The sequence below is a fragment of the Sceloporus undulatus genome, chromosome 2 (assembly GCF_019175285.1).
Source record: "Sceloporus undulatus isolate JIND9_A2432 ecotype Alabama chromosome 2, SceUnd_v1.1, whole genome shotgun sequence".
Lineage (NCBI taxonomy): Eukaryota > Metazoa > Chordata > Lepidosauria > Squamata > Phrynosomatidae > Sceloporus > Sceloporus undulatus.
The window spans coordinates 134,974,887-134,987,627 of NC_056523.1; the positions used below are offsets into that span (position 1 = coordinate 134,974,887).

Consider the following 12,741-nt stretch of genomic DNA (forward strand, 5'->3'; position numbering starts at 1 on the left):
AGAAGGAGATGAACCAAATAGGGGCGTGGCTACCCTACCCTTGCTCGCCCCTGATTGGCTCCTTTTCCCCCTCCTTATTTGCATGTCGCCGTCGAGCTTTCTTACTACCCAGCCGTCCTCCAACCACGTGACGCCAGAGGCGGGCGAGAGACTTCCTGTTTGAGGTCAGGGAAGAGGAGGAGGAGGAGGCTCGCGACGCCGCTCCTCCCTCCCTCCCTCCCCCCTCCCTCCCTGTTGTGGTCTCGCGCTGCCTTGCCTTGCCTTGCCTTGGCTGGGGCTCTTGTCAGTTAGCAACAAAATGGCTGCGGTGGCAGCAGCAACAGCACCAGCTCTGCTCCTGAGGCGGCGGAGGACGGCGGCGGCGGCGGAGGAGGGGGCGGCAGAGGCGGCTTTGAGGAGTAGCAGTGGGGGGCTGTGCCGGCACCTTCACTGAGCCCAGCGCTGTTTCCGCCAGAGGCCCACCAACCGTCGTCGTCGTCCTTCTTCCCTCCTATTTCTTCTTCTTCTCCTTCTTCTCAGGCGCCATAAGTCCCCCTCTGGATCCCTTTGGATCGGCAGGGGAGCGGCGGAGGCGGCTGGGTTCCTAACTGGGTGGATCCCCCTGAGGACTGGAGGGGACAACAGAGAGAAACTCAGCTACTGGATCGTCCCGGGATCCCCCTGCGATCGAGGGAGCGCGCGAAGAGACCTAGTGGATCCCCCTCTGGAAGAGAGAGAGAGACACACAGGGGGAGATAGAGAGTCCATCCTGGACCCTGGGAGGAGGATCCCCTGGGAGAGGCACACACGACGGGTGGATCGCTCCTGGAGAAGCTAGTGGATCCCTGCGAGGCACACACAGCCTGCCTGGATCCCTTTGGATTTCCCTTTCCAGAGACTGTGTAAATTGATGCATCTGGGATGCCTCTGTGAGAGAGAGGGAGAGACTGCTCTGCTGTGGATCCCCTTTTCCTTTTTAAAAACTCTTCCCCACCCCCTTTTTTCTAATTCTGATTCCCTGTTTTGTTGTGGATGGGTTTCCGGCTTCCTCCGGTTTAATTTGCACTTTTGAAAGCGGCTGTCTAGACTGCGACGAGGCAGACCTTTCCGAAAGCCCTGTTTTCTTCTGATCAACCACAAAGCCCTCCCCTTTTATTTTCCACACTCTGTATATCCTTTCTTTCTTTCTCTCTCTGTCGATCCCTGAGCTTTGAAAATAAAAAACCAACAACAACAAATGCTGTGCAAAACTCTAGCTCTTGGACTCCTGTAACAACAACAACCGCTGGCTTTGCTTCTCCACTGGAAATAATAATAATAATAACAATTAATAACAATAAGGACCTAGCCTTGTTTTTGGAATCGGGACCTGCCTCCTCTCTCTCTCTCTCTCTCTCTCTCTCTCTCTGCTGCACTTCACTCCTCCTCTGGGCTGGAATCAAACTGGAGCTTGGAGCTCTTCCACTTGGATGCTGTGGGTTCCTTGGCTCCTTCACCTTCCTGGCAGGTTATTTTTGCTGATTTTTCTCCTTCTTCTTCTTCTCCCTCTTTGTAATTTGGAACGGGCATAAATATATATACACACACACACACACACACAAAACAAACAAACACAAACCTGACTTCTTGGCCGCGTGAGATTTCGTTTTTTTCCATACTCATCATTGTTGAAAAATACGGGTACTTTTTTGTAAGAGAAGCAAAACGTCAAGGAAAGGAGCACTGCTAGTGGGACTCCCAGACATCCGACAAAATACTACTCACTCGTTGTTCTTTTTCGAGGAGACTGAGTCGAAAGCTGCCAAAGAGCCCCAGAAGGAAGCGAAGCAAAGGTAAGAGGAGGGTGTTGCTCCCTTCTCTTGGCGTGGAAGCGGGGAAAAGGCTATTTGAAATCTAAGTAGTCCAGTGCATGCAGCTCTCTCTCCAGATCACAATGCCACCCAGCCCTGCGATATTTTTTGATATCACCGCACAGTTTTAAAATGTCCCATGAAGTGTCCCCTTATAAGAATCCATCATATTCAGAGGCTAAAATATCCTGGAAGGATACCATTTGGTTCTTAAAAAGGAAAACCTACGGTTTCTTAATCATATTTTGTGTTTCAGTACAAATAAGTGTTCCACTTTTTTTAAAAAAGGGCAAGAGAAAGCTCCCCAATTCTGCAAGTGCGTTAGTGTCGAATGGTATTAGTGCATGCTGTTGGTAGCATCTCTCAGTACCATGTGATGTAATGTTTGGGAAACAGTGATAATTAGCCTTGGCAATTTGTCTTGGTTCAAGTGTGGCTGGAATGGGAAGGAAGGCTCAGTGTAACCAAGTGGACAAAACTTGAACTTCATCCTTGCCTGCCTACAGCCAACTATAAAAAGATGCCTGGAGCTTTTCCTTTTCAGAATGTAAATTTCACCTCCATTGTATCATTTAGTTATTTATTTGAGTGTGATTAAAACAAGGCAACCTCCCCCTCCCTTCGTATGAAGTATGACTCAGTGGAATGTGAACTGCTAAAGAATGAACACACAAAGTAGGGCTTCACCACGAGAGAAACCCTCTCAAATGCGCCAGTCGAAGTTTATTACGTGAAAAACCCTTACTTTCATCCCTGTCAAAGACTAAGCTGCTTAGAAGTGTCATAGTTCATGCATGGAAAGATAGGATGTAGTCTTAAAATACAACCTTCCTCACTATGGTTAATTTAAATTATGGGAAATACTAGTTGTGGAAATCATTTCAGTTGGGAATTTTGTAAAAAACCGTTATTTGCTTTTGTCATTTTATAGGAAGCAAAAGGGCATTGCTCTAGTAATCATGCGTTGTTTATTGTAGGTGCTGAAATTTAGGATGAGAGTAAAACTCACATGGGGTATTACAAATAAGAAATGGGCATTTAGCAAATGTTTTGAAAAGCCTGTGATGCTTTTTATCTTACGAGATTCACTTCTGGATCATTCATTTCTGGCTCAATGACTCCTGGCTTATAGTGTTCTGCGTGATTGTTTATATTCACATAGTACTTATTAAATTTTGGAATGCTAATAGAGAAGAGATGAACAGTTTCTCACAGGGGAAATCTCATAGTTGTTGTTTTTTCTATCATTGCTTGCTTGTATTTGTGGTTCTCATCTTAAGATGTTGATACCCCTTCCCTTACCCTTTCTGCTTACTATACCCACTTGTGAACTATTTTTAATATTCCCTTGACAGCTACCGTCATGCTTTATTAATAAAGTTATTGTAAAACATATGTAGATGTAATTTAGTCATGACAGATGTGATGCTGTCCACATTGTTACCTGCCCTGTGTACAGGTTAATACACAAAGAAGATTAGGAAAGAGGAAAGCATTGTGAAGGAGAGGTCTAGTAATGCAGTAACCTAAATAAAGACGCATTTGGGGTGTCTGGTGAGAAGCTGCTTTCATTGCAAAGACACATTCAAGAATAAATTGGCCCAGTGAATGGTAGAACTTCTAACAGTAGCTCTTACACTGTGAAAGTGTCAAACGCAAGGGGGTTAAACTTTCCACAGTCCATTCAATTCATTATTCTGAAAGAGAAAATGGGAGTGACTGACCAAGGCAAAGAGACCTTGGGGTTTGGGGATATATCTCAGTGAAAATATTGATCCAGTCTTGGATCAGCAGCCGTGAAAAAATGTGTATTCCTTCTTGAGAATCATTTTAAAAAGGACAGACAATAAAATTATTGCTATTGTGTTTCCTTTCTGTGAATCAGTGGTCTGACAAAACTGGGAACACTGCGTACAGTATTGATGACTGCAGGTCAAAAGCAATATTGTAAAATCGGAGAACGTACCTGAAAGGGCAACCAAAATGATCAGATGGCTGGGCCTACAATAAATCTCCTCAGGGTTGTAATATATGATTTTTTTGATTTTGGGGGTGGGAGTAAGGGGAGGCATGACACATGTATACATATGCTTAGGACTGAAAAAATGGACACATTCTTTCTCCCTCTCATAATAGTAAAATCTAGATTATGTGGTAAAGCTGAGTGGTGGTGGGGAGAAAAATCAAGTAAATGTGAATGCCACTTTGCACAGCATAGAGGTAAACAATTGAATTTACTGCTGCAAGAAATAGTAATATCTGCCAGTACTAGTGGCATTAAATTGGGAGTAGGTATATTCATGAAGGAGAAAGATACCATGTCACGATGACTATATACTACTTCCAGGGTCAGATACAGACTACCATTAAATACCAATTGTTGGTAAAGAAGGAAGGCATTGACTTCATGTCTTGCTTTTGTGCTTCTCATAGACATCCGTTTGACCAATGTGGGAAGCCAAAATTGCTAGACCAAAAAGGCCATTGGTCTGATGCAGGAGGGCTGTTCTTGTTTCAAAATACAAAACAAAAAAACACTTTAAAAACATTATCACACGTTGTATAGTTTAATAAACTGTTAGCTCTCCCTTGTTTATCTTGATGCATATTATCACAGTGTTAGTATATTTTTAACTAAATGAGCAGAAGCTCATCAAGGACCAGTGTTCTCCTAAGCCATCATCTCTCAAGCAGTGCATTCTTTCCATTATTGAACTGCCATGGCTTTGAGAAATGAAAAGGCAGGAAAACTGTATGGTGGGAGGGATGAACAACAAGGAACTGGTCCGTATACTTATCTGTTGCCCCGAGTCCTTCGGTGAAGCTATCCCTTAATGAAATCTCTAAGTAGAAATGGCTGGGTTTGACTTCATATTATGCTCCTTCACTATATCCCCCTATAGTGAAACCAAACAGTGTTCTTTGTATTGAAGTAATGTTCCAGACAAACCTCCTGAAGCTTTTTAAATGCTGATCGCTTTGTATTGTCTGAAAGAGATCCTTAATCACAATCTCTGACCAATAGTTTTCCCCTCTGTTGCTAAGCAAAAATTGGATTTTAAAATTACTTCTGTGATTTCTTGATTTATTCCTGAAGTTGGAGCAAAAGTATGCTTATTAATCCTCTTGAGCAGATAAATATTAGGAAGGTACTTAAACATTTCAGCAATTTCTAGATCTTCAAATACTAAATTCAGTATTCAATTTGTCACAAATTCAAGAATCATGTGATCAACATAGAAAAACCATAGGCCCACAAAACAGCTTTTTGAGGGTGTCTGTCTGTTTTGGGTGTGTGTGTGGTTAGATCTTCAGACATTTTACCAAAGTATGAAGCTCAAGCATCAAAACAGTGTCTCAAAATTGTCATTTTAGGACACTGAAAACCCCCTTTTTATGCAAATAGACTAGTGTAGCAAAAACATTTGTCTGTATTTTCTGGTCTACTATTTAAAAATGCAAACAAATTCCCATCAGTAGAGAATTCAGCTTTATTTACAAGCGGTTGCCATAGTGATTCCTGATTTTAGCACATTTGTTTTCTAAAATTTTGATCTTCAGAAATATACCTGTTAAAATATCAAAATGCTCATGATTTGGCACTCAGAATTTTTGTGGTGCGCGCGTGTGTGCATGGACACACACACACACACACACAAAGACTGGATGATACTTCAGAATTACAGTTAGTTGCTCTGTGCAGCTGGTCTTGTTGAGATAAATATGCTCTTTTCCCAATGCTGTCATCTGGCTCCTTTCCAAAACAAGCTGGAGGAGGAGGTCAGGGGTGGGGCAGCCTTTTCCTTCAGTAAAGGAAGGCTTTCAGATGGAAAGAATTGCTAGAGAAAGTCCTTCTGTAGAGTTAACTGCAGAGTTAAAGCTATATGTGCAAATTCTTCACCTTTTAAAATCTGTTACTTGTGCTATGTTATATTATGATTTCAGGCATAGCCCTTTAAAAACGTTTAGACTGGTACATTTGCGAATCCCCTAAATTGTGTCACATGAACCATAGAATATGGGTTCACAATCCTTTATAGTTTGTGATGTTTCAGCAGCATCATCATAATCAGCATTGTTGCTGTTATTGACATTAAAAAAACATTAAAAACTCAGATTACAAGATAATGTCATAATGTTGGAGATAATGTTGAAGCATACCCCCTCCCCATCTTGAAGCTCCAGGAAGGAGTTCATCACTCCGTTTTAGCACTAGAGATGAATGATAAGAAACCTTTTAAGTGCCTGATGATGCTGCAGTCTAGCCAATTTAGTATCAGCTGATGCCTTCTGGTGATAATGCCTAGAGGTTTCCAGTAGCTTTATGAAGATATCAGCCAGGTCAAAGAGAATTTAAAGATCCAAAGTATTTTCTTGAATTGTAATGTGCTCTGGAAATGACAAACTGAATTATAAACTTGACTTTCAATTCTACAGCATCTTTGTCCGTAGTGGATAAATATAGCAAGTTCTGGAGAATGATGAATCACACATACTGTTATATCTCACAGGCCAATCAGAAATTGGAAGACTGGTCCATTGATTTCTGCAGAATCTGCTGTATAGTATGTGTACTAAGAGCTGGGATCCAAAGAGGCACGCTTTTGCACGCACATAGGGAGATGTTTATTTTAGTTGTTTGAGTGGTGCTATTCTGGAGGTCCCATTATTTCTGAGGTCTCTGTAGAGCTGCTGGGGGAGAGAGGCTGAAAAGCTCCCCTATGCATGCAGAATACTCTATGATGCTTTGCATTTTGACCAAGGTTTTACATTAAAAGCAAGATTATCATTGTAGGCATTTCCTTTCATAAATGTGTGTTGCATTTTCAGCAAGCAGTATGATTCTCCAGTCATAAACAACATGTTTTATGAGTCTCTTTTAAACTCATGATCTCATTGGCTTATGTTAAGCCTGCTGTAATTGTAAGCTATTTTTGTCTTTTCTGGGGAAAGCTATTATGACCAGTGTCAGTTGTCAGCATTTGACAGCCAGTTTTTAGATTTTTATTTTCTCCACACTTCCAGAACATTAATTGTGAATGTTTTTTTTTTTGGGGTGTGGTTTTATATCTTAAGGAAAAATGTAATCCATGTACAAACTTTCACTCATGAATCATAGAGTCTGTGGCAGTGAAGTATGGTTACCAGAGTCCCTCTTGTTATATTTTACAGCTGTGGAGGGCTTAAGAGAGTGAAAGCAGTATCTGTGCTGCAGAAGTGATGTTTTATGGCTGGCTGCCCAGATTGTCTAGCTTTGCACACAGCTCTGTGGTTTGTCTTTGGAGGGCTGGAGAGGTGGAATGTATTCTTAATAAACAGCTTTATCTCTGCAGAATTGCTTTTCTCTGATTTGAAATGAGGCCTCTCTCTCAGTCCGTATCTAATTTCATTTCATATTTTTTACACAGTTTAAATTTGATATTAGATTAAATTTTTTCTAAACAAATGACTAGGCTGCTGCTGCAGCTGATTATTCAGGCTGTAAAATCTTTGAAGAAAGACTGCTGTCAAAAAGGGCCTTAGTTTTTTTTTTCTAAATTAAGAGATTGATTTGCTTTGAGAAGCTTTAAACAGAATGCCACCTTTATGCTGCCTTAATGTTATAATTGTCACTTTGTAGCATAAAAGAATAACTGGAAGGACAGTAACTCTTTCTTTCCTATCTGTCATGCTAGTGTGGCATAGGGAGAACCATGCATATGCCACACTGATATTGTTGTAGCAGTCTTTCATTAGTTAATAGCTGTTGATCTCTTCTCCCTTATCAGTGATCTTCATTCAGCTATTCCACCCTACAGAAATAAAATAGGTTGATCCCACTTTAATGGTTATGGCTCCATCCTGTGGAATCCTGGTATTTGTAGCTTGGTGAAGTATTTAGCCTGGTTTTTCAGAGAGGTGTAGTGCCACACCAGACTACAAATCCCAGGATTCTTTAGGACAGAGCCATAGCATCTAGAGTCAAACTGCTTTACTTATGCATTGCTTCCTCCTATCTTCACACATTCTCCTGCTGCTATTCTTATCATGTTTTCTGCATACAACTTGAACAAGTAGGATGATAATATGCAGTCTTGCCTGACCCCTTTGCCAATTGGGAACCAATCTGTTTCTCCGAATACTTTCTAACCATAGTCTCTTGTCCTAAGTACAGACTTCTCAGTACGCCTATCAAATGTAGTGACATTCCCATGTCTTTAAGAGCCATGCATAGCTTTTCATGATCTATTCAGTCAAAGGCTTTGCTTTGTGTCTATAAAACATATGCTGATTTTCTTTTGGAATGCTTTGGTGAGCTCCATTAGCCATCTTATGTTTGCAGTGTGGTCCCTGGTGCCTCTACCTTTCCTGAATCCTGTTTGAACAGTCTTAGATATACGAACAGCACCATATTACCAGATAGAAACATCACAGATTTAGAACAATTACTAAAGAAGGTTGAAGATGAAAGTGCAAAGGCAGGCTTAGTACTGAACATAACCAAAACAAAAATAATAACCATGGAAGAAATACATAAATTCAACCTAGACAATGAGGAAATTGAAATAGTTAAAGTGTTCCCATACCTAGGATCAAACATTGGTAGGAATGTTGACTGCAGCCAAGAAATAAGAAGATTAGGAATGGGAAGGGCAGCTATGAAAGAACTAGAGAAGATCCTAAAGTGTATAGACATACAACAGAGCACTAAAGTCAGACTCGTCCAAGCCATAGTATTCTCCATCACCATGTACAGATGTGCGAACTGGACAGTGAAGAAAATGGATAGGAAAAGAATCAACACATTTGAGATGTGGTGCTGGAGAAGAATGCTGAGCCTAATGTCGACAGCAAAAAGACAAACAATGGGTCCTTGAACAGATCAAAACCAAAAATCTCCCCTGGAAGCCAAGGCCAAGATAATGAAACTGAGGCTGTCTGATTTTGATCACATCATGAGAAGACATTAATACAGTGTGCCCGCGTTATACGGGCGCTGGGAAAAGTGCTGACGTGCCCTGGAAGAAGTAACAGATCCCCTGCATAAGGGAAGGGCAGACTGTACTTGGGAAAGTGCAGGGCTGTAGAAAGAAGCCTGATGGATAGATTCAGTCACGGAGGTCACAAATCTACAAGATCTAAGCCATGTAATCTGGTGTTCCAGAAGGCAGTAACTTTCCAGAATATGGAAACTGTATGCTGCCACTGGTGCTATTGTGGGGAGAGGGAGTATGCATGCATATACATGTACAGACTAGAGGGACTAGCAATCCTTTACATTTTGTTAAGTAGGCCTGTTCATTTCAAGAATTTTGGGTAACTGACATTTTTATAACTTTGGCCCGGTACATATGGATGGGAAGCGGTGTGCTGGCGCCGATTCTAAGGTTCAGAAGCACGCAGCAACCGCACACTCCCAAACCCTAGTCCATATGGACACCGCCATTATGGCGGCCTCCTGTCCACACGAGGGCTACCATGATGACACAAGCGTGGCACAGTGTCTGCACATCGTGGTGCCACACTTGCATCATCGATGCGTGCCAGGGCATTTTGCAGCTCTTTTTTGGGGCGGGTCATTATTGCGGTTGTGCGGTTGCCGCAGCAACGATACAGAGGAAAAAGGGATGGTCTCTGGCCACCCTTTCTTCTAATCTGTACAGCCCCTTGTCTTGGTTTTCCTTGAATAATATTGAGTCCCTGTGAAATGTAGCATTTCATATTGTATTTTGCTTTTCCTTTATAGTTGGTATGGATTGTTTGTGTAGTTTTTAGAAAATTTAATTTAGAACAAATCCAAAGCAATTTCTCCATCTGAACAGTTTATAAAGTGGGGAAATAGTAGTAAAGGACACAGTTTTGCTTCAGTTTAGTTGGTCTTTACTTCACCTCACCTCATTTTGTTCATCCCCCCCCCAAAAAAAAACAACAACTTAAATCTAGAGCCAGAAATACAATTGGAACTCTTCCCCATCAAAATAGAAGTCTGGCTCCTCTGCTTAATTTGTCTTATAAAACTTCTGAATTGCTTGTCTAATTGTATATGGTAGTCTTAGCAGAATTTCGTGTATGCCATAATTTGTCCTGAGTTGTTTGTTGCTAAACTGTGGAATTAAACTTGTACTCTTTAAAAAAGTAAACTTGTACTCTTTAAAAAGCAAAAGGAGCCATACTGCACACAAATAAACAGAATTTTGTAGAAACAGAGCAGTAAAACAGAATTGGCAGAAACAGTTTAAATGTTACAATTTCAGAACGACCCCGAGTTGTTTAGTATGCTAATCAGCAATGGATTTTTAATAGGTAAAATTGCTCAAAGAGTTGCTTTCTATTATTATTTTTTAAAAAATAATAAAACCCCACTATCATAACATTATTGTTTGGGAAGTATTCCTACTGAGATTATAAAAATAGTGTAAACTAGACTCTGTGTAATACTGTATTTATGTTCGTAAACTAGATATTGTTTGCATGTTGATTTTGATTACTCTGTATTAATGTTTTTGTATAGTAGTTTTTTGCAAGTTAAATTTTAAAAGAGACAGATAATACTATGAATATTTCTGCTAGCCTATGACCTCAATCTTTTAATTTTCTTTTAAATCTGTGTGAAGAATAAATGTGCTGGAATGCTCCATTTACAGCTCGCCACATAGTTTTCATTGTCTCTTTCTGAATGCAGGTGCAGTAATAATAATGGCTGGCAAGTAGTCATATGCAAGGGCTGGCTCCCAAAGGCAATTGGTTGCACTGAATTAGATGGGTGAGAATTGGTTTGTTGGTGGGTAGATCTGCTGTTATAACAAGAAACTTGGAAACTCTGCTATGTCCACAGTATTTTAGATTGGATAGTTTATTGGCATCTTCAGATGGCAGCAGTGTTATTCAAATGAACATTATCTTGTAGCAATGGGATTTAAATCATGTAGGCTAAATCCAACTGTTGCTAGATAGACACATTGAAACAGTGGGATTTATTTAAGTGTTGACTCATCATTCAGCAGTTAATGCAATGAGTTTCTTTTAGTTACAACTAGCATTTAGATTTGGAGAATATGTTGTAAGCACTTGAGGGTACCGTAAATATGAACTCGACCAACCCTTCCTAAATTTCAACTAAAATATTAAGATTTCTGGACCTTTAAAAAAACGGATAACATATTGGTATCATATATTTTTGTAGTTAAATAGCATACAAATTCTTAGTTTGCCAGCATCAGGACACCTAGGTAGAAATTACTCCTTTTTTCAGTTTGTTGTTGTTAGATTAATCTCCCATGCTGTTGGTTTTTTGACAGAATTTATTCTGGGAGGGGTTGCATTTTCTTCCATCTGAGGCTGAGAGTGTGTGACTTGCCCAAGACCACCCAGTAAGTTTCCATGCCTGAGCAGGGATTTGAACCTTGGTCTCCCATTGTCCTAGTCCAACACTCAAAGTGCTATACCACACTTGTTCTCACAAAGGTGCATTACAGTGCTATTAATATTTCATTTTTCAAATATGACTACACAGTTTCAAAGCATGTTATCAAATATTGATTTCAGTATTACAGAATTCTCTGTGTTATACTGTATAAACAGATATCACAGACTCTATTTTGATAATTTGCATAAAGTGGAGTTTGTATGTTTTGAGGAATTCCTCAATATGTGTTGAGGAGTAAAGAATGGCAGTGACCTAATCTTAACAGTTCTGCTTTTTAGAGTAGTAGTCATGGAACAAAGTGCTGATTGAAGCAAAGGCCACAGTCTTGTTGAGTTTTGTTTGGTAGCCTTGCATCACAAAACAGTCAGTGTGGAATAGTTGTTTCAGTGATGGACTATGACCTTTTTGAATGCCTGGGCAGGGAAACTGTGGCACTAACAGCTCTTGGTACCTTCCCTCAAAGGAGTGTTGAGAGAATAGAAGGGTCGGTGCTTCTTTTAGGTTCTCCCAGGATGGACTAAGCTCTCACCTTTCACCATTCTGCTCATAGAAGGGGATGGTTCCTTTTTTGGTAAGAGTCAATACTGTACAGTAACACTTACCTTTGCATCCTTTTTGACATGTGCACATTTTCTAAGCCTTCCCCCCTGCCCAGGCATTCAAAAAGGTCACCTCCTCCACACATCACATCGCCACCATTTACCATAGCTTCCTCCTTATCCATCCAGCCTTCAAGGTGAGCACAAACAGTTGTGCCTACCAGAATTTTTAAAGTCCTTTGGCATCATTTTCCTTTGCTTTGTCGTTTATATTCCTTTATTACGTGCCCCTATGTTTTACCTTTGACCTATCCGTGGGTCATATCAAAATCCATAATTTTGGCCCACAAACCTGAACTCAACTTATATGTGAGGTTGACTTATACACAACTGTATAAGATAACAACTCTCTCTCTCTCTCTCTCTCTCTCTCTCTCTCACACACACACACACACACACACACACACACACATACACTGATGTAAAATGAAATTAGTATATGATCAGAATAAAGCATTTCTAAGGATTTATTAGAATCTAACCAGTTGTATCTATCTGCCACACTCCTCCAAGAGTTTGAATGGCTCTGCAGTTGTTGTGAAGATAAAGTAGGAGGATGACAAGCCATGGAACCTGCCTTGAGCTGACTGAAAAGAAGTGGGATATAAATATGAAAGACAAATAAACCAGTTCATGAGACAGTGAAGTGTCTGGATTTCAAATTTAGAGACTGTCAGCTGTAAAGAAGGAATGTTTTCTTCTTCAGAGCCCCCCCCCCAATCCCCTGGGTCCCTGAATCAGTCTGTATTACCAGTGCAAATGGTTCAGTGGAGAAGGCATATAACAGAATTCCATTCATCTCAATAGAAAAATATTGTTAGTAAATTAAAAAAGAGAAAAATGGTATGGTGAAGACTCAGGATAACAGACACTCCATAATTATTGAGGAATAACTGTGTCTTCAGTT

The 12,741-nt window shown here is 40.5% G+C and overlaps 1 protein-coding gene across 1 annotated transcript in view; it reads left to right on the plus strand.

The window, feature by feature from the left end:
• The first annotated feature begins 247 nt into the window (after positions 1–247).
• TNRC6C (trinucleotide repeat containing adaptor 6C) overlaps positions 248–12,741 on the plus strand; it is a 167,494-nt gene continuing 155,000 nt past the window's right edge. Inside the window, 1 exon segment of the mRNA XM_042448122.1 lies at positions 248–1,486. Coding sequence (XP_042304056.1) covers positions 1,449–1,486 — 38 coding nt within the window. The 5' untranslated portion in view covers positions 248–1,448.